This window comes from Miniopterus schreibersii (genome assembly GCF_964146895.1).
Source record: "Miniopterus schreibersii genome assembly, chromosome: 4".
In the NCBI taxonomy this organism is placed as follows: Eukaryota; Metazoa; Chordata; class Mammalia; order Chiroptera; family Miniopteridae; genus Miniopterus; species Miniopterus schreibersii.
Genome location: NC_138105.1, coordinates 76,160,321 through 76,187,647, shown reverse-complemented (window position 1 = coordinate 76,187,647; position 27,327 = coordinate 76,160,321). Strand labels below are relative to the sequence as shown.

The following is a 27,327-nucleotide window of genomic DNA, read 5'->3' as shown; positions in this document are numbered from 1 at the left end:
TCACATCTCCTTCAGCCCTTTCCCAGCCAGACGCTTCCTTTTCGGTGTTTCTGCACGTTTGTTGTAAATTCCGTGACTAAAACAAGCCGGTAAACCCGGCCCATCGACAGATGGATCAATCGTCCCCTTCCCGGCTGGGGGAAGGGGACCCCACCCGGAGCCTCGGGAGCGGGGACTGCCGGCTGCTTCGGGAGAGCTACCTACAACCCAGCCGGCTGCCAGGCTGGGGCCGCGAGCCTGGCGCTGAGCCCTGGCCCGGGCGGTCTCGGGGCGCTCCGGCCAGGGTAGGGTGCCAGTCCTCGCCTGACCTGTTCCGCGCGGTTCCGGCAGGCGTGCCGGCCGGGCTCGGCAGCCTTCTGCCCGCGCCGGGAACGGGAGACACTGGGGAAGGGGTCTCAAAGGGATGCGACGACGGGTGTGCGAGGGGCGAGCGCCCCGCGGGCGTGCGGGGAAAGTTCTCGAGCTCCGCGTGGAGATCACACGTGTATGCGTGCGAGGGGCTAGACCCAGGCGTCTGGCTGCGCGGGGACGCCGGCGGCTGGCGCCCTGGGGGTTCTTCTCCTCCCTGGCGCTTTCGGGGAGACGCTTGGCTTCGGTTCCTGGTCAAGGACGCATCTGCCAGCGGACGGTGCAGCCTTTTCCCCAGACCCAGGCCACCAAGATGGACTTTTCCTGGCGCCCCTCCCCCAGTCCCTAGGAGACTGGGGCGCCCAGGACTCCAAGCCCTCCGGCCTCTGCTCAGCCTCCCGAGGCTACCGAGACCCAGTGGCCGAGGGGGCGGGGCAGGGGCCTTAGGGGTTGGAGAGCGAATCCTGCCCTGGGAGGGTGGGGTGGGTGGGGCGCGGCGGAGGGAGGAGGCCGGCGCGGAGGCTTTGGGGGGTTTGCACCGCAGCCGGGGGAGTCGGTCAGTTTCCGGCCCAGGCAGCAGGTCAGTCCGAGGAAGGGCGGGCGGCCGAGCTCTCCTCTCCGCCAGCGTTCCCCGGCGCAACCGCCGCGCCGCCGCCACCGCTGCAGAGTGTCGTTGCTCCGCCGCGCGCCCGCGCCCCGCGCCCCGCGCCGCCAGCCGCCTGGGAGCCCGAGCGCCGAGCCCCGGGCGGAGGAGAGGGGCGCGGGAGCGAGAGCCGCGGCGAGGGAGCGGCGACGGGGGAAGGGGGCGGGTGGAGGGAGGAGCGGGAGAGAGGGAGAGGGGAGGGAGAGGCGAGCGAGGGAGAGCTGGGGAGAGCGAGCAAAGAGCGAGAGCCCGGAGAGGAGCGGGAGGGAGAGGGAGGAAGACGCACGCCGAGACTCGGGCACCGGAATTCCAATAGAAAAAAGTGAGCCGGCCAAGGGGTAGCGGGAGCAGGTTTTTTGAATTTTCCCTTCGTCTTGGAGCGAAAGAAGCGACTCCGGTCTCTCGTCCTCCAGGCTCCCGCTGGATTGTTCCCTGGCTCTGTCCCCGTCGGTGGATTGCTTTCCTATTTGCGTTTTATTCTGACCCCCACCCTCGTGGTCGCTTCCTTCCAACCCTCCACTCTCCCGTCGCCTCTCCCCCACCTCCCCAGACCCCTCCAGAGGAGCGCGGGGGATCGGACCCGCGGGGACCTGCGCCTCCCGGACCAGCGGAGGGACGGCAGAGCTCAGGACCGCTGTCGGCTGGGAAGCAGACATCCACAGATATACCTGTGTGTTTAATTTTAGTGGGCAAGGGGGCGTCGAGAGGCGCCCACCGCCCTTCTTCCCCCACCCCCTCCGGCCAGAGGCGAGAATCGCAGGACTCAGGATCTTCATCGGGTGGACTAGCTGGGATCTCCGCATTGGATTTGGGACTGATTATCACTGCTTGGCTATTATTATTATTATTATTTTTTTACCCAAGGGAGAAGGACAAAAAACAAAACTGTGGGATTTATTTAACATGATCTTGGCAAACGCCTTCTGCCTCTTCTTCTTTCTAGGTGAGTACCTGCGGGCAGCGAGGGCAGCGGGTCCGCCGGAAACCCGGGGGCTTCGCAGGCGGCGCGTTCGGGCGCCAGCGAGCAGCCGGGGACGCGGGGGACAATCGGGGCGCGGGGGAGACCGGCGGGGCGACGGGCGGGAGAGCGCGCCGCGGAGTGAGCCAGCCCGGGCGCTGCCAGCCCAGCCGGGCCGGGCGCGAGCCGCGGCTGTCTGGTTACGAGGGGGGATTGGGAAGGAGACTTAGAACGCCCAAGCCATTCCCGAACACAGGCACGAGCACACACACACCCATACACTCATCACACACACAATGATGTACTCATTTCGCTCAAAATAATGGGTTCAAATTGCGGCAACTTAAAAAAACACAAAAGCCCCAACTCTTGATCTGGAAGAGAGGAGGGAAGAGAAAGGCTCAGAATCAGGAGAGAAAAACCCAGCCGTCCCACCTTTCCAGGCTCCCAGAGTCGATTGTGGTGGAGGGCATGGGTTTCTCCAGGAGCTCCTTGTTGGACTTTTTTGGAGGGGCGGGGTGCTGGCAGCCATTCCCCCACCTGCCAATCAACCTCTGGAAAATGCACCCCGTTTCTAACTCCCTGAATCCCTTCCCCCAGCTCCACTCCCTGGAATACTTTTCAAGTTTCTCCCCACCCTTTGCCCTCCCTCCTGCCCAGGCCCAGCCAGATGGGTGGACAGGAGTGGAGGGTTGTGAGCAGTGTTCCCTGCTTTTCCTTCCTCACCTCTGGGGGCCGGTGACCAGGTAGCTGGCTGGTGGGAAGAAAGGAAAGGAGGCCAAAGTTTGCTTCCTTGGGTGCTGGAGGACAGAGGGGTGATGAAAAAACCAGATCTGAACAAAGACCACTGCTCATTCTATAAGCCCCCTCCCCTAAGGGCAGGGAGGAGGGGCTCTGGACCCTAGGCAGGCTCTTTCCCACCCAGAATTCCCAACCTTTGCCCACTTTTATGCTATGTGACATCTCAGATGCTTGGGAAGTGGGTATAGAGAGAGCATTTGGGGAGTGGAGGTGAGGAAAAGAGGGTGTTTTCACGTGCGGACTGGGAGTCCCAGGCAAGGCTGCTGTCCAGGAGAAAGTGCTCCAGAGAGGGAGCTAGTGACGTGTGTGTGTGTGTGTGTGTGTGTGTGTGTGTGTGTGTGAGAGAGAGAGAGAGAGAGACATCTGCTTCAGTGTGGGTGCTATTCCTGCCACCGTGGCCTGCTGTGTAGCTGGTGGTGAGCCAGGCTGCCCTGGGTCACTAGTATACCCTGTTCCTCCTGAAGGAGATGAGAGGGAAGGCCTGAGGAGGTAGGTGCTGGTTTCAGAAAGATGTGGGGGGTCTAATAAGTGCCTCCAGAGCAGGACAGGGGATTTCAGTCAATTTTGGCCCAGGGCCCTTTGTTCACCCCCTCTTCTTCCCCCTCCCCCAGGCATGAGTTTCCCAGGGGGCTTGGCCCTGCTCTAGGGTGTGGCCTTCACCTTCCTGCTGCCCAAAGCCAGAGACAGCTTCTCTCCAGGCTAGGAGGGGCTGAGGTAGGAAGCTGCATAAGTGCTCTGGACCCACTGAGGTCCCTGCAACCCTCTGCAAGTGGACTCTCATTCTGAAGGGGCTGTTATAAAACCTGACCTTTCCTCCCACTGGTTTGAAAAGCCAGCTTTCTGGGGCCAAGAAAAAAAGAAAACTGCATTTTGTGGGAGAGCTGTCAGATTGCACACTGCTGAGCCGCACACACCCTCTGAGGTTCCGGAGTGGAGGAGAGCAATACAGGACCCTCAGTCAGTCATCTCCAGGCCCAGGCCCCGTGCTGCAGGCAGGCCTTTCCCAGCTGAGAGGACTGAGGAGTTGACTGTGCTCTCATGGTGCATGTGTGGGTGTGTAGGTAGGAGAGTGTGCTGGTCAGAGGTGCCTGTCCTGGTACCTGGGACCCTGGGGGCTGAATGGTGAGAGGAGGGGGTGAGAGCAGTTGGAGAGCAGCTTTGGCAGCCCCTTTGGTCTTCAGCCCCTTCAGTTCTCTTCCCTTGAGAAGCCCCTTTCCAAAGCTGGGCGAGGGGTTAAGTGAGTGACCACAGAACATTGAAAAAGTCTGGGTTAGGCCAGTCAAGAAGGAAGGGATAGGTTGATGTTAAGGAAACATCAGCCCCAGGGCCCCTTTCCTGGCAAGGAGCCATGGTTGGGAGTTCATTGGAATTTCACTTAGGGGAGAGGTTTCTCTGGAGCTTTGGTTAGGGGCACGGTGAAGCATTTTCCCAGGAGCAGGGCCTTCATTGTGCACCCCTCTCAAGATTCTCAATGAGGTCTGGCTGTGGGGAGGCCTTACCCAGAGGCCCAGCCATCCTGCCCTCCAGTGTTGACATACGTGGGAGGCAATGCGATGGGGAAAGCTACTTGGGGGCGGGGCCTGGTCAGAGGGCCAACTTCACATTGACAGCTCAGGTCTGGTGGGGACACTCATGTGGGAGAGTGCTATAGCTCTGTATAGTCGCTTATCTCCCATGTCTCTGGAAGCTCTTCCACACCTCTTTTCTTGATGGATCTGAGTTTTCTTCTGATCTAGAACTTGGAAACACCACGAGGATACCTTCTGACTTTTATTTTCCTAGAATTCTTGGCCCTGAGTTGCCATGATTTTCTTCTCTGGCTGAGCTTGATTGCTTCCTGGGGTCATGAAGTCAATTAGAAGACTCAGGGATAGGTGGCAGTTGGGCATTTTGGTGAAAGGACGCACCTGGCCTCTGCTGAACATCTCCCGCCTGGTCTCATGTGCTAGTTGGCAGGATGGGGGAAGCCCTTGCTTTTGGCACAGGAGTCAGGATTCTGTAAGGATCATCCCTGGGACTCTAGACCGCACCTGTAGGGCAGTCAGGGTAAGTGTCCTTATTGCCCCAATCCTCTGGGCCAGTGTCCTGGTCAGCAAGCCTGCTGAGGGTGCCCCTTCCTCAGTCCACTTCAGATACAGTCAAGGCGGGAGGGGAGAAACCTGCTGGGACACTGGATTGATGATCAAAGTCAGTGGAAGGCCAAGGGCTGGGTTGGTCTTAAGGCTCCAGCTGGCTGGCTGGCTGGCTAGGTGAGGGTAGCAGGTGCAAGTGAGGCTAGGTCAGCTCAGCTGCTCCTGGGTGGCCCAGATGCACAGAATCCTGCTCAGGGACCTAGGAATTTGCTGAATCCGGGAAATAAAGCAGATGCCCCACTGTCCATACTGACACTCCATGCTGGTTTCTTCTCTGGTCTGTCTCAGCCTTCAGCTCTTCCTGTCCTGAGGCAGAAGTATGGTTAGTGGGCAAAGGAAATGTCCATGGCTCTTGCCCCAGAGGCCTTCTCCACTTCAGGCCCACCCTCTGCTCCTCTTTGTAGGCCTGGTCCCTCTAGGAGAGGGTTCCTTTCCCTTCTGCGGCTTTTAGGAGGAACCGGCTCTCCGTGCAGTGCTCTGCCTCTAGGTGTCGCTGTCTCCCTGTGGTAGCTGCCCCCTGAGCAGGGCCTCCTGGGGGGAAGGAGGGAGACCTGGCAGTTCTGGGTAGACATGGGGGGATTCTTCTGGATATTGAGGAGGAGACTTCTGGCCTAAGATCATATTATGTTTTGTGGCCGGATTGAGTAGAGGAAGACTCCCAGATCACTCCTTGGGCCTTGGAAAAGGCAGTCTTGGCTGTGGGCCATGTTATGGGCTTTTTCTGGGGCAGGATCTGGAGTGAGGGGCTTGGAGAGGACAGGGAGACCAGCAGGATGTCTATGATAGATGAAACCATTCTGGGAACTTGATTTTGAAAGGACCAGGTGGGCTCTCCCTGCCCTTCACCTCTGAATCTTCTTCCCTGACACCCTCTCTTCCGAGGACTGTGGGTTTGGACCCTCTGGGGCTGTGGATAGAAGGGGGACATTAGCTTCCTGCATGTTTACTTTTGGAGAAGTTGGGCTCCATGTGTGAGATGGGGGTCTAGGAGGGACATGCCTCCCCTTTTGCAATTGACTTATTACTTGGCTTTTGGAAGGAAGAAAAGAAAGGAGAGAGACAGGGGGAGAGAGTTTTAGAGGAGGTTGGGAAGAGAGGAAAGAGAAAAAGAGCTAGAAGAGAGAAAAAGAGAGAGGAAGTGTTTTGCTTAGAGCATTTCTTTGGAGGGGTGGGGTGTAGATTGTCCTGGGAAGGCACCATTTCAGCTTTTGGCTGCTATGAAGTTGGACTGGGCGTGTGGAAGGGCTGGGCCAGAAGGGTGTAGCTCCTTCCTCTGGGCACACCTCAGACCACACTGTCAGGCTTGTCTTTCAGTCTCCCCCCCATCTTTTAAAAAATGTTTTTTATTTTTCAATTACAGAACTCATAATGAATAGGCTATGGGTCTGAGAAGCCTTTTCAGCCTGTGTGTGACCTTCAGTTGTCATCTCCCTTCTTTGGGCCTCAGTTTCCTCAGGGTAAAATCTAGGGGCTGGACTCTGTGGTATCTAAGGTCTTAACAGGCTATGAAAGTTAAATTACTTTCTTCTGCTTACTCGGCGTAACCTGTGCTTTGGTGGACCTTTGGCTGGAATTGAAACTGATAGGAGGCCTGGGGGGTATGAATGTGACCCCCCCTGCAGCCTCCAGCTATCTGCCGAGGCTGTCGCATTCTTCTTTGGCCTCCTGGCATCTTCAACAGTCTGTGGTCTTGCTCTCAAGGGCCTTCTGGCTGGGTCCAGTGCTGAGGGGTGACAGGGTGGAACCAGAAGAGAATCTGATAAAGCCAGGGCAGAATGGCAGCTTGAGTTCTTGGGGTTTGAAGAGGAATGTTGGTGTTTTGGGACAAGTAGCCCTTCCTCTGACCTGCTCTGTTGGGGAGGTGGCATTGAGTGGCCTTTGGAGTAAATGGGTGTGAATTTCCAGAGGGGCCGGACCCTCAGCCCTGCATCTTGTGTGGGAGACTCCGGTGGCCCTCACTCATGCTTGTCTTCCCTCCCCACCACCCAGACGAGACCCTCCGCTCTTTGGCCAGCCCTTCCTCCCTGCAGGGCCCCGAGCTGCACGGCTGGCGCCCCCCAGTGGACTGTGTCCGGGCCAATGAGCTGTGTGCCGCCGAATCCAACTGCAGCTCCCGCTACCGCACTCTTCGGCAGTGCCTGGCTGGCCGGGACCGCAACACCATGCTGGCCAACAAGGAGTGCCAGGCAGCCCTGGAGGTCCTGCAGGAGAGCCCGCTGTATGACTGTCGCTGCAAGCGGGGCATGAAGAAGGAGCTGCAGTGCCTGCAGATCTACTGGAGCATCCACCTGGGGCTGACCGAAGGTAAGCCTGGCAGGGATGGTGGTGGTGGTGAGGGGTGTGTGGGGGCCACAGATTCAGGGGCAGGACTTGGTAATGGAGTGAACTGGCCAGCTCTCTATCCCTCCCGGCTGGGGGAAACAAGAGCCCAGAAGATGTAGCCTCCTGATCTAGGAGGGTAGCTGAAGAGGGGAGAAGGCACGGTGGTGGGAGGGGGAAAAAGCTGGAGCAGGGGTGAAGGGACACAAAGTAAACCAGGGACAGAAGGACCCATGACTGTGTGAAGCGGACACAGGAGAAGGCGAGGCAGGAGTCCCAGGCAAATGGAGAAGTAAGAACATTTATTTTTAAGTTGAGAGAAGGTTGGGCAGTTTAAATTCTAAGGCAGGACAGTAGTGATGGAGAGGCTGAGGTGAAGGAGAGAGGGGTGCTCTGTGAACAGTGCCTGGGAGGGTGGTCCAGGGCCCTGGGTGTGGGGGGGGTTAGCCTTAGTTCAGAGGAGCAATCCCTCCTCCAGGTGCTGGAAGGAGGGAGGAAACAGATTAGGTGTGGAGGCTGGATAGCGAGGGCTTCCTGACCAGTGGCCAAGATAGTTCAGCTCTGCCCCAAATATAGGAATAAGCTGTGCATACAATTATTAATAGCACTACCACCACTAATAATGGAGTGATTCCTCATGAATGTGGTCACTCCTCCCATTTCTGGCAACCTCGAGTTCTAGAAGTGAGCAAAGACAGGGGCCCACGCAGCGTGTTCTCTGTGAGACAGGAGCTGGCTGTGCCCCAGGCTGACTAGTGCACAGAAGACTAAGGTCCCCGATTCAGTGAGCTGGGTCCTTCAGTTTCTTGTTTTTTCTCCAGCAGCCTTCCATTTCAACCCAAGGGAGACCGGGCAGCAGGTCGGGGTGGGCGTGCTGCAGAGTGCATGGGGGAGGGGACAGAGAACTGCCAGCCAGAAGAGCCAGGTGGGCTACCTGAGAACCTTTCCACATGAGGGGCCCTCTGGAGGACCTTCTGATTGGAGCTGGGGAATGAGGTATTTGAAGGATGACAGTAAACATACTGTGTGTTCATGTTGCGGAACGCCCTGTGGTCTTTCAGGTCCTGAGACTGCTCCGTTCCAAATCTTGAGCTGTTGTTGGTTTATTTATTCAACAAGCATCTGTTAAGCACATACTGTGTGCTTCAGAGAGTGACAGTGTAAAAAAGCCGGTTGGTCCTTATGCTGGCCAGCCAGTGTATAGGCTGAGAGAGCCTTCCCCTGGGCCCACTCTAGAAAAGAAGACCCCACACTTTTCTCATTCCTCAGAACCCTGACCCCCTCCAGCCCACCCCCAGGGTTCCACAATCCCCTCCTCCTGGCTCTTGGGGGCCAGAGGTAGTTTCTGCTGAGAGCTAACCAGTGGAAGTCTCGAGGCCTTTTAATAGCAGGTAATGTTTCTGTGAGTAAGAGGATCTACCTGACAGTTAATTATTCACGGCGTGGGGGAAGTGGTCCCCTGAGCACTTCCTCCCTCCTCCTAATAACATCCAATAACCTGGCTTGGTCCCTGGGGTGGGTGGGAGGATTGGGAGAGGAGAGACCTGTGTAGGTCTGGACTTCGGTTCTTGTCTTCTCTTTGGCCCCTGCTGGTGGGTGTGAGTCCCCTGGAGACTTGGTCCCATCTCTCCTTCTGCCTGAGGCTGAGACCCTCAGCTAGTGGAAAGAACTGTGGTGGCAGGAATGTCACCTCTACTGAGCTAGAGTTCCAACTGCAGGGACCTAGGGATATTCAGCCCTATGCCCATTTTGGTGGGGAAGCTGATGTGCAGGGAGGAAGGGTGGTATCCCAGGGCACACAGCAAGCTAGAGGAGGCCCAGGCCCCTGATGCCTTATCTAACCCCTTTACACTGCCCTGGGGGAGGTCTTGTGACCTTGGGCCCGTCTTTGCCTTCCTTCATTACCACCACCATCATTGCTGGTATTTACAGGGTGGAACTGTTGCTGTTGGACTTGAGATCAGGCTTCTTGCCCTTTTCAAAGGTGACAGTGAAGTTCAGGGTCACCCTGGTCCTTCAGATGTGAAAAGCAGAGGCCTCTCCTGCGAGTTCTCCCAGATCATGGCCCAGCAACCTGATGTCCGGATTTAGCTTCATTCAGTCTCGCTGCTGAGGATGCCCGAGTAGCCAGGCCTCGGGTTTCCACAGGTGAATTCTGTGGACGTAAGTAGGATGGACTCCTCCCAGCCAGTCCTGGGAGAGGCTGTTTTCCCCCAGAGACCCTCAGCCAATTGTACTGGCTGACCTGTACCCAGGTGCAGAGCATCTGATGCAGTAGTGAAGGGCAGGCCCTGCTCTGGGCAAGTAGTCCAGCTGGCGGGAGCCTGATCCTGTTTAGATTTACACCACAGCAGTACTTGTTTAAGAACAGTTTGGTTTCAATAACACTTTATTTTTGGAGATAGCATTCATAACGATTAAGTACTCAGACCCTGTCACCGGCTGCCTGGGTTTGAAGCCTGGCTTTGCCACTTACCAGCTGTGTGGCCTTGGGCAAGTTACTTAGCATCTCTGTGTCATGGTTCCTTATCAGTAAAATAGGGAGATTGATGATGCCTACCTCATAGATAAATCTAAGAGGATTAAATGAGTTAGTACATCTAAAGCACTTTTAGTAGGGCTGGCACGGAAAGCACAGTATAAGACCATTCTTATTACAAAAATACTTACTAAGCTCTTACGTTATTTGGCCTCAACAACTAGCACCAGCTGACAACCCTCCCACTGGGAGTTTCTCTAGGGCTGGTGGGTAGAGTGGAGGACACAGATCACACAGGCCCCAGAGAGGGGTGGGGATGGAGACGGGCCTGAAGGGACGAGTAACATTATGCTCAGGCCAAAAGGCAGATATCAGTTGACCACCCACTGTGCATAGGGCTGTGTGCTGGGTGTTACAGGGCATGAGGGGCTCTCCTATAAGGTGGAGTGAAGGGTGGGACCATTTCTCTAGGGGGATGCACTTCCCGTGTTGTCTGGGGTCTGTACCCTTTTCTGGCGGCTGCCAGTATAGCATATCCGTGACCTTGCTCTGTGCACCAGCAGGGGCTGGTTACACCTCTAGTCCTAGCCTCTGGGTGACCTCATAGGCTGGCTGACCGAGCCCCTCACAGGGGATTCCCAGGTCTGGGTTGCTGGCACCTTCCTAGAGGTGGTCCCCATGGGTGCTGCCCACACGGGGTCCCCTTAGGCAGGAAGTGCCCGTTCATAGCGCTGGGCCCTGGGTAGGTGGGAGATCTCTGTGTGAGGCTGTACGAACAGCCTGACTGATTATTCATTGATTTCTTCTCATGGTAACATCTCAAGAGGATATTTTCTTTCCTGCAAGGTGTTGGCAGAGGCTAATGAGATGGTAGGGGGTGCCTGGGGCAGCCCTGTGCCATTTACCTCCTGTCACTCCTTTGCTTTTCCTTTTGCTGAGCCTCTGATACATCCAAAGGTCTGAGAAGCCAGCAGGTGGTGGGGCAGATAGGTAGGGAGTATAGGAGGGGGTCAGGTGGACAGGAGCTGGGAGTCAGGCCTCCGTTCAGCAGACCTTTGACCCTCCAGCCAGATTCTTCCCGTGTCACGATGGGAAGCAAAGAGGACTTTCTATCCCCTCGTGTGGTCTGGGTAGAGTCAGCTTGGTGTGATGGTAGAGGGCTGGTGTGAGGGCTGGGATACCAGAGTCCAGCTGTAGCGCTGCCATGAGGCGCTGTGTGATCTCAGGCAGGTTGCTTCGCCTCTCTGGTCCAGCTCCAGGCCCTGTCTTTGAAATGAGGACACTGTACTGAATGATGGGACCTGGCCTTCCACAGGCTATCGTGGTTCCACCTTCCCTGTGCCTTCTTTCCAGAAGCATTTGGAAGTCCTTAGAAGAGGGCAGGCAGGTCATGCCAGGTCACGAGGGAGAGTTATTAGGCAGCCCGACCTGCTCTGGGAGACCGTCTCCTCTAGCTGGAGGAAATAACTCGTCCATGGGGCACATCCAACATTTCACTGGTAACCTGCCCCTGCACTTTCAGAGGGCGCCTGTGCCTGATGACGTTCTCTTTTCCAGGTGAGGAGTTTTACGAGGCCTCGCCTTATGAGCCAGTGACCTCCCGCCTCTCCGACATCTTCAGGCTTGCTTCAATCTTCTCAGGTAAGTGGCCTTGTGCTGGGGCCTCGCCAGTTTTCCTCTGGTCCCAGTGTGGCCGATGGAGCCCTGGGCCTGGCTCAGGAATCCTGGCCTTTAGCACCAGCAAACCCCTTAACATCTCTGAGCGTCATATCCTCATATATAAATGAGACATCTGAAACCTGATGTCACTTTTATCTCCTGTCACCTGTCTTGCCCCGATAGGTCCGTCTTTCTAGTTCCCCAGCTCTTCTGTTCCAGTTGTTCAAGCTCTTTGTGCCTCAGTTTCCTCAGCTGTGCAATGGGGAGCATGCCTACCTGGAACATTGTTGTGAGGCCTAAATGAGCCAGTGGTTGATAAGGCTCAGCGTGCTGCTGGGTGTGGTGGTTGGCATTCGTGTCACTGCTACCCATTCTGCTGTGGGTTTCCCTCTTCCCTGAGCACCCCACTGAAGGGGGGCCCCGAGCCTCAGCCACTCCCGCCCTGCCTGCCCCAGGGAGGGAGAAGGCCCAGGTTGAACTCCAGCTTTGCTTGCCGTGGTCCACGTGTAGAAGACAGATGAGTTTTTGGGTTCTTTCTTCTTGGCCTTGTTTCTTCTGCCACTTGGGGGCTCAGCGGGTCCAGGGCCGGCTGCCCCGCTTGGGCACTGGAAGGTGGCTCACGGTCTTGGACTTGCTCTATGGGAGCTGGAGGCGAGCGCTTCCTCCAGTCACCACTGGTGCTTAAAGGTGGCAGGGTGGGCTTGTTCCCTGGGATTCCTGTGTGCAGCGCCCCAGGCTTACAGATAGTTTCTTGGCAGTATTTGGAACCTTCCAGAGTTTCTTTTGCTCTAAGACAGGGTTTCTCAACAGCACCATGACTGATATTTTGGCCTGGGTAAGTCTTGTGGGAGGAACCATCCACCCTGTGCATTTAGGATGCTTAGCAGTGTCCCTGGCCTCTGCCCACTAGATGCCAGTAGCATCCCCTCCCCAAGGTGTGACAACCCCAAATGTCTCCAGATGTTGCCTGGGGGCACGGTGGCTGCCAGTTGAGACAGGAATGACACGAGTGAGCCCCCACACCCTTTCAGATGAAGAATTCTCTAGGACAGTGTTGCTCAAACTTTTTCCCCCATTATTATTCCCTACAGAGAAAATGTAATTTTCTGTAACTAGGGAAATACTATCTTAGTCTGCTTGGGCTGCCGTAACAAAAATAGCATAGACCAAGAGGCTTAAACAATATAAATGTAGTATCTTACGGTTCTGGAGGCTGGAAGTTCAAGATCAAGGTTCGGCAGGTTTGGTTTCTGGTGAGAGCTCTGTCTCTGACTTGCAGATGGCCACCTTCTCACGGTGCCCTCACAGGGTGGGGTGGGACAGGAGAGTTGGTGGGGGGCGAGGGGGAGAAAGAGAGAGATCCATCTCTTCTTATAAGGTCACAGTCCTATCAGATTAGAACCCCACCCTTATAACCTCATTTAACCTTAATTACCTTCTAAAATCCCTCTCTCCAAATATAGTCACATTGGGGCTTACAGCAATTTGAGGGGCACACAACTTAGCAAATGCCAAGAAATAAAATTTTGTGAGATAGAGTTGAGTTTTGGAGGGCCACAAACCATTGTAATACCTATTTTTTTGCCAAACCAAGAACCAATTTTTATTCCCTTGAGGGTGACACCATCCTCTCCTGTTGAGAATGCATGTTTCAGGGATTGAGATGGGACAATACCCATGTGCCTGGTGAGAGAAACCCTGGACACTAGTGAGAAGGGAGGCATTGACCAAAGGGTGACCATGTGGACATGCCCTTGGGCTCTGGTGGTGGTGGTGAATGGAATGGATGCTTCAAAGATGGTCTGTGTTGAGCTCTCTGCCCTGGGCTCTCACCATTAAAGCCCACCCCACCCTCCCCCGGGGTAATAGCAGAGATGTCAGGTGGCTCTGCATGTAGGCACTGTGATAACTCCTTGCCCATCCGACAGCACTGCACTGGGTGAGGGGCTGGCTGAGGTCCCTCCTAGCATACACATTCTGATTCTCACATTTCCTGATTCATTTTGGGCAGAAATCCACCTTGGACCACTCCTCTGAGACTGCTTGGAGGCACAGATGCAGGTGGAGCATATCACTGGCATGTGGATGCTATGGGGGGGATGCCCCCTGGCTCTGATGTATCCATTTCCCACCCTGCTAGTAGCTCAGGTACCAGCTGAGTACTGCTGCATGGGTGGGAGCCGCTGGGTTTAAGTCCAGTAAAAAAGTCGCTTTGGATTACTCCCTGAAGGTTGAAGGTCAGAAGTCCTCATTTTAGTCAGGCCCCTGCTGCTTCCTGGGCTCACATTAAGTATCTTCTTAGCAGAAAATCTTTACATAATGGACTTGACACTGTGGAACAAGGATGTTGACAAGACAAATGAGGAAATTACTGGGTCTGCGACTCACTAAATCAGCATCCTTCACCTGCTGCCCTGGATGCTGGGCTCTGGGGACCGCGGCCCACAGTGAAGGCAAGGCTTCGGGATCTGGGACAGTTCCCTTCTTATCACCCCTGTTGACTCTGCTCCACCCACAGCAGCCCTCAAGTTGGTTCATGGGAGACTCTGTGTGGGGAGACAGAGGTGGTCTGCCTTGGGTGCATAGGTGGGTGAGGAGGCCCTGGGCTGGCCACCAAGAAACCAAGTGGGCCATGGCAGGCTCAGCAGAGACAAGGCTGGTTGGGGAGCTGGGAGGCCCAGGTTCCAGGGCATTCTCTGCCACAAATCAGCTGAAGGAATTGGGCAGGTCACTCCCTGCTCTAGACCTTGCATTTTTTTTCTGAAGAAAGGAGATGTGAATGTAGAGCAGTGCTCCCCAACCTTTCCCTGTCACTGTGCCAGATAATGGCAGTATTGTTGGCATATTTGGATGAGCAGAGCAGCTTGGGGCTCAGCGATTACAAGCCCCTGCCAGCTGAGGGGTCAGTATCTGGCCACACGAGTTACCCGCCCGTAGCTCGCTAGTGGGAAGGCCTGGCCTGGGTGACCCAAGATCTTGCACGATGCCTATAGGGCTGGGTGGAGCTCCTCCCACTTCCACACACCTATATTTGGCTGTGTGCTACCCCCAGTGTTGGTGGCCCTCCTCTCGGCCCCACTGCCCCCAGCTGGGGCCTCAGGGACTCAGAGAAGGGTGCTGCTGTATCTGTGGGGCTCAGTTGCTGTTTTCTCTTTACTGTCTGAGAATTCAGGGCCCTGGTGCAGGGTGTCCTGGAATGTGTGTGCTCTTTATCTCTCCCCTTCTCTTTCTGGTGGGGTTCTTGGAAAGTCCCACGGGGCTTCTGTTGGCAAAGAAAGCTGTTAGGACTCCCCAACACTCCCTGACACCAGAGGCCCTGGGGGAAGGATGAGCCCTCCCCTCCTCTCTGCCCAGTTCAGACACGTGCTCCGGGGTCAGTGACTGGCTCTGGGATTCCTGGTGTCCAGTTAGTCCTAAGTCCAAGGCCAGGAGGAGAGCAGTCTGGCTCCACCCTGAACCAGGATGAGTAATGTTGGAGGCATCCAGTGTCCTGCCCTAGCCTTGTAGCTGGGAAAGGAGATTTCATGGAGAAGAAACAAGGTTCTATTTCTAACAATTCAAACTGCCCTTGAAACCATGAAGTGGAGTATGTAGTGCTCCAGTTGTACCTGGCACGTGGGAAGAGTGTGTGGGCCTTGAGCCACAGAGAGTTGGGTTTGAATCCTGACTCGTCCACTTAAGGCTGTGTGATCTTGGCCTCACTGTGGCCTTTTGGAGCTCTAGTGCATATGTTTGTCAAATGGGAGTGTGACACCTGCTAATAGGGTTGATAAGGAGGATTCACGAGAATGGACACAGAGAGAAGGAGAGTCACCCTCTCTCCACCGAGGACATTCAGTTGAGTCAGGTGCCTTCTAGAGCGGATGCAGGGGCGGAGGAGCTAAAGTTGGGAGTCTCTCTCTCTGTCCCCCGGCATCTGTGACCTTGTGAATACTGGATCCCAGCTGGGCTTATCTAGTTTGGTCTGGGGAGTCTGGAGAGGCTGTAATAAGAGAGGACAGAAGGGCTTCTTAGGGAAAGAAGAGACTGTCCAGGCAGAGAGAGGTCACTGAGGGGCAATGTGGAAAGTGAGGGGAGCAGAGATGCCCTGTCCACCTGGGGGGAGGCCTTCCAGGTGAGGACTAATGGGGCGGGCAGGCCAGGCAGTGGCTTTCGTCCCAGTGACAGGCAGATGGCTGCGGCCGGGCTGCCTGGGCATCCTTGGTGAGGGGCGGGGCCTCCAGGGCCTGCAGCGTTCCAGGAGAGCATCGCCAGATGCTTGGGCATGGAGCATGTTTATGCAAACTTGTCTTTTCTGTAGCTGAAAGGGAACTTAGAGATCATCTAGACCCACCCTCCCTCTGACAGAAAAGGAAACTGAGGCCCAGAGAGAAGGTACAGACGTAGACTGAGGTCAAATCCTGGTTCTGCCCCTGCCAGTGTCTACCTCCGCAGGTGTCTCACGTCTAAGCCCCAGTTTCCCCTTGCACAACATGGACCGATAGAAAAACCCTACCTGCCAGGGTTTGTGAGGACCAAATGAGATACTGCAGGGAGGTGCTTGGCGAGTGCCTGGCACATTGCATCGAAATGCGTAGCTGTTAAAACTGCCTGCAGAGTGATTTCTTCCAGGGAGAATGGCAGGCTGTGGCAGGGCCAGCCTTGAACTTAGTATGTGGGAAACACATGTCTTTGGTGATGTGAGGCTGCCTCCCGCCTGCAAGAGTGCTGGGCGGGGGCTGGAGTGGGAGGCGATTGGGAGATTTTCAGGAGGCAGTAGGACCCCAGGGCTCCTGCTGAGCTGCTATGGCCTTTGTTGCTCTACTGTGACTGGGTGGGGACACATGGAAGTTGGCGAGAGGCTGGGCTCAGGCACTTTTCAGGGTTGGAGGAAGAAGAGATGGGCGGTAGCTGCTTCAGTTGGACAGCAGGCCTCTGGAGTGGGCCATCTTGCTTGGATGGGGCCAGGAGAGGCCCAGAGATGTTCTTGATGGAGGCTCTGGTGGTCCCCTTTTTGGGGGCTCAGGACATGAGGGAGCCCTACCCTGTCAAGAAGCCCTGCAGATGGCCCCTGAGGGGTGAACACCACCCTGCCCTTGATGCCATAGCACTTTGTCCTTCATCACGGTGCTCGCTCTTGCCTGTTGGCGACGTGTGGGATTGTGGGTGTCGGTCTCTGTCAGTGCTGTGCCCTAATATAACTCCCTGGAGGATCCTGGAAAGTGGGTAGGTGTGGACTCTGAGGCTCGCTGGTCCTAGTTTTGGATCCTGGCCTCGCCCTACCAGATGGGTGATAACATGGTGGGTCACAACCCCTCTGCATTTCATTTTCTCATCTGTAAAATGGAGCAGTTTGGCCTGCCCTGCAAGGATCGGCAATGACACGTGCCCGGCTCCTCACACGGCGCTGGAGCGCAGGACCACTGGCCGTGGTGATGTTGTCAGGGGCTGGTGGGGGAGCATGGTTTAGTGTGAGGCGTTAGGCTGCACAGGAAAGGTGGTAAGGGGGCCCAAGCAAGTCTGAGGCATCCTGTGTGCTGCATCACAGGAGTAGAGCGGGGACCCTGGCCAGGTGCTTGTAGTGCCGATGGCAGAGGTGGGGTTGAGCTGAGTCTGGAGGTCCACATCTTGTTCAGTAAATGTTGAGTTCTCAGGATGTCCGCATACGACAGAGCTTTAAAATGAAATCAGACCCTTGTCCTGACCCCCACTGATACACTCACTAGGTGCTTTATTGTTGGTGGCGGTGTAGACAAGATGCTGCCCCAGGAGTCCAGGGGAGGCTGCGATTGGCGGGGAAATCGGGAAAGTCTTGGAAGAGGAAGGAGTGGGATCTGGGAATGATGCCCCTGGCAGCACCATGACTTGGAGGCCTGGCCAAGCTTAGGGTGTGGAAGGAACCACACATCTCTGAACCTTGTGGGCTCATAGGACACTTGTGGCAGATGGGATATTGGCCTCCAGGATCTCCTCCCTGGGGGCTCCTGCCCAGGACTTACCCAGAGGACAGAGCTCAGTGTGACTGCTCCCCTAGAGCACTAAGGGTCACTGGGGAGAAGCTGAGCTGCCCTTGGGTGGGGGAGGGCTTCAATCTCTAATTAAGGTCCGCTTAGTGGCCCTAGCAGGGGGTGGGTGAGGAAGGACGGTCTGGCTCAGCTCTGCTGTATGCCTAGGGGGCCCCTCCCTTCCCTGGCTCTACTGAGGAGGTGTCTGAGTCTTTGAGCCCGAGCCCCTCCTGCCCTTGGGTTGCTGAGCAGACCTGTGAGAGCGTTCCAGGTTCTGTAGGCTGGCTGGTGCCCCTGGGGGATCCCTTTCTGAGGCAGTCCTGTGGGGAGGGGTGGGGGTTAGGGATGGAGGGCAGGAGAGGAAGTGAGGGAACAGGCAGCCTCTCTCCCTGCCCCCCTGCATGGTGGCTCCGGCGATAAACTGCTTATCCTCAGGTTGTCTCCCTGAGCCGAATGCACAAGCGTGTTATTTAAATTTCAAAATCACATTCTTCTTCTTACAGCTGTCAGAGACTCTGAGTGTCAACGAAAATTGGGCTTTAGCTGCAGCTCCGTCACCTCTTATACCTCCCCTTTTGAGAGAGGAGATGTCATCTGATGGCCAAGGAGAGGGCGTGGGTGGGAGAGAGGACTGGGGGCAGGGAGAGTGAGGTGTCTGGGTAGATAGGGCCAGGGGACCAGGACTCTTGTCCTACTGATCGGCAGTTGGGACCGAGTGGGAGGAGGCCAGCTTCCCCATCATGGGGCTCCAAGAGGCCTGGGGGAACCGGAGAAGTCTGCATTCCCCCTTAATGTCATGTTCCCGTCTCCCATCAATGGCAGGGAGCTCAGGCTCCTGTCAGTGCCTAGAAGAATCTGCTCCCACTAAGGTGTGGGCAGGCATTGGTAAGTTCATGTCTGATTGCCTTTGTGTATAAGGAAGACATTGCTGTGAGAAAAAGAGAGAGAATAAAATTTAGCCCCAGACAAGGCCTTTTAACTGTAGAATTTCAGGTGTCTTCATTGGTGTGAGGTGGTTTGGGTGAAGGTATTTTTCAGTACCCTTTAAATAACACCTTCTAGGGCACCTGCTTGCTTGCTTCCCTGTGGGTACATAAGACAGACAGTCCAGTGGTGGGCGTGCGGTGTTCTGAGCTGGCTCTTCCTGCTCTTAGTAGCTCCTGACATGGCTCTGCAGGGTCTGTCCCCAGAGCATGCTCCTGGCTTAGCCATGAACTGTATTCACCTTATTTATCTGGATAGGAGCAGGGTTTAAATAACAGCTCTGGGAATGGCCCTTCCCACCATATCTGTCAACTTAACCCCAGGGGTGGGCATAGCAAGGAATGAATCTGAGAGAGGTCAGAGTGTGTTTATGTGTATGTAGTGTGTAGTTGGGGAGTGTAAGTGTGCTTGGTACATGCTTTGCTAGTGTGTGTGGGGGGGGAGTGATGTGTGTTGGGGTGTGGTGCGTGGTGGTGTGTGTGGTTTTGCATGTGTTATGGAATGGCGTGTGTGTGGGGGGTGTGTTGTGTCTGTATGTGGGGCGATGTGTGTATGTGTGTGATGTAGCAGATGGTGTGTGTATGGGGGTGGTGTGTTTACGTGGGTGATGTGTATTTTGGGGTAGTATGTGTGTGGAGTGGTGTGTGTGTGATGGTATGTGTGTGGAGTGGTGTGTGCGTGTGTGGTTGTGTGTGAGGGTAGTTAAGGGTGTTTGGTAGTGGCCCCCTCTGCATGTGGATAGGGAAGGAAGGGGGCAGGTTGGAGAGGAAGTGAGTAGGAAAGCATTGAAGGGAGATACGACCCCTCCTTCATGGGACTGGCCGCTGCCTCGGCCCCTTTCTTACCTCTAGGGCAGCTCTGGGAGTGGTGGTCGGGATGAATACGGAGGGGTGTTAGAAGATCGGAAGGCCATCTGCACCTGATCAGCAAAAAGAATGAGTGCACTGAACCTCTGTGTGTGTATTTAGGGGCTTCCTGAGTCTGAGGTTATGTAACTGGCTCTGCATCTCAGGTGCCCCTCTCTGTAGAAGCAATGTGTGTGTGACTGTGTCCCCAGATTTTCACTGAGCGTCCCTTGCATGCCATATGCTGACCTAGGTGCTGAGGATATGTCCGTGAACAAGACAGAGGAGTCTGTTGCTCTCATGGAGCTTAGATTTGATTAGCCTGAGACAGAGAAAAGCAGAAAACAAGCCAACAAATGAACAACAACACAGATGTAACATAGTGATACATGCTAAGGAGAGAAATAACTTCATATGAGGAGACAGAGGTGACTGGTGCTCCTGTAGACTGGGAATGCCAAAGTCTTCCCGGGAAGGACCCAGCTGTGGGAAGGTCCGGGGAATGGCAGAGGGAACAGCCAGGGAAAGGCCCCCAGGTGAGGACACCCGGGGTGGAGGGCACGACTTCAGACAGACTGTGCGGCTGGGCCCAGGGAATGAGGTGGAGGGCATGGTTTGGGAGGTAGGCACAGAGGCAGGCAGGGCCCGGATCATGGATCATGGGCCAGATGCTGCAGGCAAGTGATGGAGTTTGGATTTCACTCTAAGAGTGCTGAAAGACCTTTGGAGGGTGTAGACACTCGAGTAGCTCAGTACAATTTATGAATTTGAAAAGATTACCCTGCACGGTGGAGAGTGCATCGTGGGCGGGAGGGGCATGGCAAGATCGGAAGTGAGAGAACAGTTAAAGGCTGTCCCGGTGGCCACATTCCAGGACAGCAGGAGAGATGGAGCGGATGCTCAGATCTGGGGTCTGTTGTGGGGCAGAGTTGAGAGGAGGTGGGTGGGAGTTAAGGATAACTCTGATAATTTAGGCTTGAGCAGCAGTGGTCCTGCCCTGTAGCAGGGTGGAGAAGATGAGAGAAGGAACAGGTTGGGGGTGAGCAGAAATCCACAGTTCTCTTTTGGCCACGTTAGAGTTGAGATGCTCGTTGGACCTCTAGCTGGAAATGCCAAGTAGGCAGTTGGCTGTAAGCCTAGAGTTCTGAGGAGAGGTCAGGTTGATGTGTAGACTGAGAGTCATTAGCATATAGATGGTGTGTAGAACCACGGAACCATCAGGTCATCCAGAGAGTGTGAGAGAGAGAGGGAGGCTGGGGCTGTCCCTCAAAGGAGGCCAAGACTAGGGCCAATGAGGAAGGGGAAGCCAAGTCAGGGGTGCCGGGGTGGGGTGGGCCAAGAGAAGCTCCGGTCTCCAGACAGAGGAGGTGGTCAGCTGTGCCAGCGTAGCCCCAGAAGTCAAGTAGGAGAAGTTTAGAGAAGTGACCATTGGATTCGGCACCATGGAGGTCACGGATGACCGTGACTGGAGTATCCCCCCGTAGTGGGGTGGTGGATTGGAAGCTTGATCTGTGTGGGATGGAGAAGAGGTGCGGTGAGAAGGTAAAAATAGCAACTATAGAAGGCTCTTTGGAATTTCTCTGTGAAGGGGACAGTGAAACAGGAGGATGTGGGGTCACAGGAGGGCCTTGCTTTTTTTTGGTGTGTCCTGAGTTGGGCAATGAGGCAGCTTGTGGGACGCTATTGGGAGTGATCCATTGGAGAGGGAGAAGTTGAAGGGCCAAGAGAAAAGGGGTAATTTCAGGAGTGATGCCCTTGAGAAGGAGGAGGGATGGGACCCAAAGCACGTCACATGAGCTGTCCAGTTGTCATTGCTTTTAAACTCCGTATTTAAATGACCAGATCACCAATTTACCAAACTTATTGATTTACCAAAACTTGTTTCTTTTGTTATTTTAAAAGCTTTCAGAAATTCACATTGAATGGTTTTCATGGCTTCTGGAGACTTTTGCAAATGGTTTTCATAGCACTATTTTAAGGTATATTGAGGTTTTGAGATCTAAGGGTCATGATTGATATGTACTTCTTATGGCAAGAAAAGTATATTCATTATCAGTAAACAAAATGTAGTTTATGATTGGTGCCTCCAGTGCTACGTCCATTCACAAATAAAAAATGCAGATGAAGGAGTTAGTATTACATCAATATGAAATGCCTCAGTGTTGGTTTTGAATACAAAATTAAAGCTGATATACCACTGTATGGATTGCTGTGAAAATGGTAAAAATCCTAAATATTAAAAAAATAACCCACCCAAACTATATTTAAAAGAACATCGAGCCCTCAAAAGTGGCTGAAGAAGTCCCTTCAAATGTGAAATAATGAAATTTTAACTGCTAAAAACACAAAATAAGATGAATATGCTTTTTGAAGAATTAAAGAAAGAATTCTGACAGTGGTTAAAATTTGACAAAATGTAAAATGATATTAAAAAGTAATTGGTTTTTTTTTGGAATTGATTTTCAGTGAGTTTGCCATTCATCAGATTGAGGGTGGGTCTACCTTGATGACCCTCTAGGTCGCTCCGAGGGGCATGCTCTGGTGACCACACAGGCCACAAACTGCCTTTTTCAGAGGGTGATTTGGGAAATTGTGAGCTGGGCAGGGTGTGTGCATGTTAGGGGAGCAGGCCATGGGCAGCTCAGCCTCTCCTCTAAGTCCCTGGTTCTCCAGCTTTGGAGGGCAGCCTCAGAATTGTGGGGAGCTTGGGAAATCCAGACTCAAGGGCGCCAGCCATGGAGCTCCCGATACAGTGGGGCTGGGTGGGGCCTGGACATCCGTGCATAAGAGGCAGTTCTAGCACGTCAGAGTGCACCAAAGTTTAAGAGCCTCAACCTTAAATTGGTCACTTCCCTTCTAGTGCACACGCACTGCTGCTGGAATGGGCTACAAGCATGAGAATAAATATTTGTGTTTTAATAGCAGTGCGTTGGAACACATATTAGAAAAATCCAGAACTAGCGTAGATCTTATCATTTAGGACAAATCTAGGTGGGTACTGAAAAATTTAAAAAGTGAGTTGACTGAAGAAATTTAAACATTCCATTTAATTTAAGAAGTAAGGGATTTAAAAAAGAAGATAATTATATGTTAGTATAGGTGATACTGGAAACATGGCCGAAGTGATATATGCGTTACCTGGGAGACAGAAACTCTATGTGTGTCAAACAAAAATCTTGGATATTCAGTTTGAAGTTCTAGGGACAGATGGTCATTGGCTCAGGGCAGCACCCCAGGAGGGAAGAGGGGAGGTGGGCGAGGCTTGCTGGGGTGAGGTAGCCCCTCTATCATGGTTGTCTGCCCCCCTGCCCCACCCTGCCCTCACCAAAGGAGGGTAAGAGAGGGGATGAAGAAGCCAGAATGTTGCCCCAGGGGCATGAGCTGGTAGGTTTTGGAAAGTGCCAGGCTTGGTTAAATCCCGCCTCACTCTCCTGGGGCAGCTGTTACCATTTACTCCTTGGCTGAGTCTGTCCATCTGGCTCCTGTCAGCAGGCCTGGGAAACCCACGTGGGTAGGAGTGGGAAGGAGTCTGAGGGTGGGTCTGCCCAGGCCTGGGATGAATTTGTAGCTGCTGAGTCCCTGGCAGTTTCCTGTGTGGTCTCATCTCTCTGTTCAGGCACAGGGTGTGGGGTGTGGGAGTGTGTGTGTGTGTGTGTGTGTGTGTGTGTGTTGGGGGTGGTGGTGCTAGCAGGCGCCTCCATCCTGCTTTTTGGACATTTTTGTTTAGGGGGCTGGGGCCCACACTGGGCAAGGCTGGTGTTTGGAATCCAGTCCCTCCCCCTTGCTCCCCAGTGGGGCCTCTTGAAGAGGAAAATAAAGCCTTCTGGGCCTGAGGGAGGGCACCTTAGTGTGGATGGAGAGGCAGTGATGGGCTGGGAAGGGGCTGTCGGGTCTACCTGCCCGCCCCTGGCACATGCCTCCCAGAGCCAAGGCTAGCCAGAGCCAAGGCCAGCTCCCGGGGCCTTTCCCCACATGGAGTGCGGGTCCTGTTAATGGGCCCACTCACCCCCTGCACCCACTCTGGGAGGATCAGAAGGGACATCTTCCTGGTAACTAGGCAATTACTGTTACTATTGCCACAGTTTTTTGTTTCTTTTGTTTTTTTTTCTAGGAAATTTACCAAGTTTTGGCCCAGGGGTTTACATCTGCCAGCCCGTAGCAAAAGCTTTCACTATTCAAGCTCCAAATGGAAGGCACTGAGGCTATAATTACACCGGCATTAGCTCAGAAACATGCTGAGAGGAGCGGGAACGAAGCACCTGGGGAACCTAAAAGTAGCCGTGGGCCTAAATTAGCTGCTGTTCCGTTTGTGGTTGTCGCCCTGCCCGTCTGGGGTCTCTTTCTGTCCTTCACCTCGGCCCAGGCTGCTTCCCTCTTCCCTCCTGCCAGCATCCCGACAGGTGCACTGAACGGGAAAGAGCCACCTGGCGGGTCGGGGAGAACCCTCCCTAGGGGCCATCCCTCCAGAATGGCCTCGTGTAGACAGGCGTCCTCGGGTTCCTGACGGGCGGGGGGCAGAGTGGTTTAGCAGCAGCTCAGGGAGCTGCCAGGGGGGCCGCGCGCCCACTGTGACCAGAAAGCCACTGCTCAGCCTCCAGAGTCATCTCTGCCGCTTCCTTCCTTTGGTCTCCACCTCCAGGCGCCCTGAGTGCTGTCACCTCCTCTGCTGCTGTTAGTGCCCTCCATCTGGGACCCCTTTCCACTCTCTTTTCTTCCTCTGACTCGTCCTGTAGGTGTCAACAAGGATGTCACTGCTTCTCTGACCCTGGTCTGGGCAGGACGCTCCCTGCTCTGCTCCCACAGCGCCCTGACTTCTCTGCATGGCCTGTTCCTTTGTCCCTAGCTGCGTCTCTGGGGAAGTGCCGGTATATAGTAGGCCCTCAATAAAGATTTATTAATTGAATGAGCAGGAAAACAAAGCTTGATTCCCTGCCTGCCTTATTTCTCTTTTTGTTTTTACAAGGAGAGAGGGAGTTTGCTCTTTCTGCCTTTGTAGGGCTGTTGCTGGTGAGGTACGCTATTGGGGTGATGGCTTGGTCTTCGTTGATTGACCCCGACTTTAACTTCTGAGCACTTCTGGGCTGGGCTCCACATTGATACTTGATCAGACGTGATCTTGCTTTCTGTCAGCTTGTCTTCCTTAATAATATTCACCAACACTCTTTGAGCACTTATTATGAAGTAGATACTGTTCTAAGTACATTTATTTTTTCACTCATCAAATGCTTACTCAGCACCCACCATGCATCAGGAGCTGGGACATATTGATACAGCACAGTGAGCACAACTGACAAAGCCCCTGCCTTCATGGAGCTTATATTTGATACAAACAAATAAGTCAGTAAGGGGAAACAGATCGGAGTAGGGGTAAAGGAAATGACTTGTTATGTATAGGGCGGTCAGGAAGGACATACAGATAAAGTAGCATTTGAGCACAGACCTTAAAGAAGTGAGGAATGGAGCTGTGTGGTCATGGGGATAGGGGAGAGCTTTCCAGGAAGAGAAAGCAGCAAGTGCAAAGGCCCTGAGGTCAGGGCATGTTCCAAGAAAACCAACGAGACCAGTGTGGCTGGAATGGATGGAGTGAGCGGGGGAAGGAGTAGGAGATAAGATAGTATAGAGCACTGCTGGCTAATAGGAATACAGGGTGGGGCAAAAGTAGGTTTATAGTTGTGAGTACGCAAAACACAGTGCTTATTCATATAGTCTTATTTATTTATTATTGTATTATTTTCTATATGAACAACTATAAGCCTACTTTTGCCTCACCCTGTATAATGTCACATATGTATTCTAAAATTTCAAGTAGTCACATTAAAAAAGTAAAAAGAAACAAGTGAAATGAATTATAATACATTTGTTTAACACAATATCTCCAGAATATCATCACTTCAACATGTGATCAAAGTAAAACGTTGTTAGTGAAATGCTTTACACTTTTTTCTTATGAAGTACTCGAAATCTGGTGTGGACATCTCATTGTAGGCCAGCCACACTTCAAGCTCAATGGCCACGCGTGGCGAGTATTGGACAGCACAGGTGTAGAGGCCCATAGGCCATGCTAAGGTCTCTGAATGAGACGGGAAGTCACTGGAAGCTTTGGGGCCTGGGATCCTTATCTCTCTGCCTCAGGTTCTAGAAGGTTTGCTTTACCTGTGATGAGAAAATTGTTTTGAGGCGAGAGGCAATTTCAAGGACAGAGCAGGGAGCCTGGGCAGGAGGCCCTTACCAGCACACAGCCATGGTGACTTGGAGCAAGGTGGTAGCAGTGGTGATATGTGGTTGGATTCTGGATGTATTTTGAAGGTGGAACTGCCAGATTTTTCTGACATGGTATGTGATGAGAGAGGAGTCAAGGAAACACCAAGATTTTCGGCCTGAGGTCTAGAAGGGTGGGGCTGTTTTCAGAGGGATGGAGAAGACCGGGAGTGGACACAGCCTTGGGGGAACATAGGAGGTTTGGTTTGGGGCATGTTAAGTTTGGGATGTGGGTGTCAATCTTCCAGGTGGAACTAGCAAGCAGGCAGGTAGACATATGAATCTGGGGTTCAGTGGGGAAGTCTGATTGGGAATGTAAATTTGGGAGTTATTGATGACAGTTAAGGCCACGAGGTGGTCTGAGGGCCCTGAGGAGCAGGTGCAGGTAGAGAAGGGGGGGCTGAGCCTGATGGAGGAAGCCCGGTTAGGTGATCCCATTTCACAGATGAGGAAGCTGAGGCAGAGCATAGAGAATGCTGGGAGGTGTCCCCAGAGAGCAGGTGAGGTTTTGTCCCCATGCCTGTGCAGGCCTCTGACCTCTCTCGCCCTCCCTGTCCAGGGACTGGGGCAGACCCGGCGGTCAGTGCCAAGAGCAACCACTGCCTGGATGCTGCCAAGGCCTGCAACCTGAATGAGAACTGCAAGAAGCTGCGCTCCTCCTACATCTCCATCTGCAACCGGGAGATCTCGCCCACCGAGCGCTGCAACCGCCGCAAGTGCCACAAGGCCCTGCGCCAGTTCTTCGACCGGGTGCCCAGCGAGTACACCTACCGCATGCTCTTCTGCTCCTGCCAGGACCAGGCGTGTGCCGAGCGCCGGCGGCAGACCATCCTGCCCAGCTGCTCCTACGAGGACAGGGAGAAGCCCAACTGCCTGGACCTGCGCAGCGTGTGCCGAGCCGACCACCTGTGCCGGTAAGAATGTTGGCCGCCGTCCTGCAGGGTGTCAGAGGTGGGAGCCCTCCCTTCCTGGCATCCCCTGGCTGCTGGATTATGATCCTGGGCTCAGCAAAGACTTGGACGTGTGCAGAATAAACTGTCCTCCCTCCCTCCCTCCCTCCCTCCCTCCCTCCCTCCCTCCCTCCCTCCCTCCCTCCCTCCCTCCCTCCATCCCTCCCCCCTCCCTCCCCACTCCCCCCCTTCATCCCTCCCTCCCTCCGCATAGGTCTTGTTTGCCTTCCCTGTGCCCAGCCTCATGCTAAGCACCATGGGGAAAACAAGATGAAAACCCAAAGAGCTTATAATTTAAATTATAGACCCCTAGAGCCAGGAACAGGTCTTCATTAATTCAGCCCTACCTCTAATAGAAGCCCCCAATCTCCCCATGAGGTAATGTGGCCATCAGCAAAGGGCTCTCAGGAGGCAGAGGCAGGTCTTCCCATATCAAGAGCTGAGCCCATCAAGTGCTGGGGTAGAACATGGGTCTGGAGTCTGAGAGTTCTGGGTATGAATCTAGACTTTTCTACTTACTATCTGTCACTGGAGCAAGTTTTTTAAATATCCCGAGTCTCCATTCCTTTACCTGTAAAACCAGAATAAAAATACCCATATCCCAGGGTTACTGTGATTACATAGTGTGTGTCCAGAGCTTAGCACAGAGCCTGGCCAATAGTATATGTTTAAGTGTAGCCTAATTATTAGGTTTTTTTGTTGTTACAGTGAGTTGAAATTTGCCTCTTTATGATTCTCTTGCTTTTCCTGTTTGTTGCTAAGCATTTATTGGGGCCCCTCTCACACCCAGTGCTAGGTTCTAAGGCCTGGGCATGCAGAGGTGAACACGATCCTCTCTAAGGAGCATCCAGCCCAGAAAGGAGGACAGGAGAGCAGTGGTCCCAGTGCAGTGGGACAAAGGCTGAGGGCACCCTGAGGAGGGAGCACAGGGGAGGGGCATCTGCCTCAGCCTGGGGGTCCAGAGGAG

General features: G+C 54.1%; 1 protein-coding gene across 2 annotated transcripts in view; it reads left to right on the top strand.

Annotated features, from left to right (window-relative positions):
* The first annotated feature begins 1,207 nt into the window (after positions 1–1,207).
* The window catches only part of GFRA2 (GDNF family receptor alpha 2), a 74,622-nt gene continuing 48,502 nt past the window's right edge, over positions 1,208–27,327 (top strand). The window contains exons 1-4 of one of the 2 annotated variants that reach the window (XM_081135766.1): positions 1,210–1,934; positions 6,872–7,186; positions 11,238–11,321; positions 25,970–26,324. In XM_081135766.1, the coding sequence (XP_080991892.1) occupies positions 1,895–1,934; positions 6,872–7,186; positions 11,238–11,321; positions 25,970–26,324 (794 nt within the window). In that variant the 5' untranslated portion in view covers positions 1,210–1,894. Of the gene's footprint in view, positions 1,935–6,871; positions 7,187–11,237; positions 11,322–25,969; positions 26,325–27,327 lie in introns of both variants that reach the window. The other variant, XM_081135767.1, reaches the window with a different exon arrangement.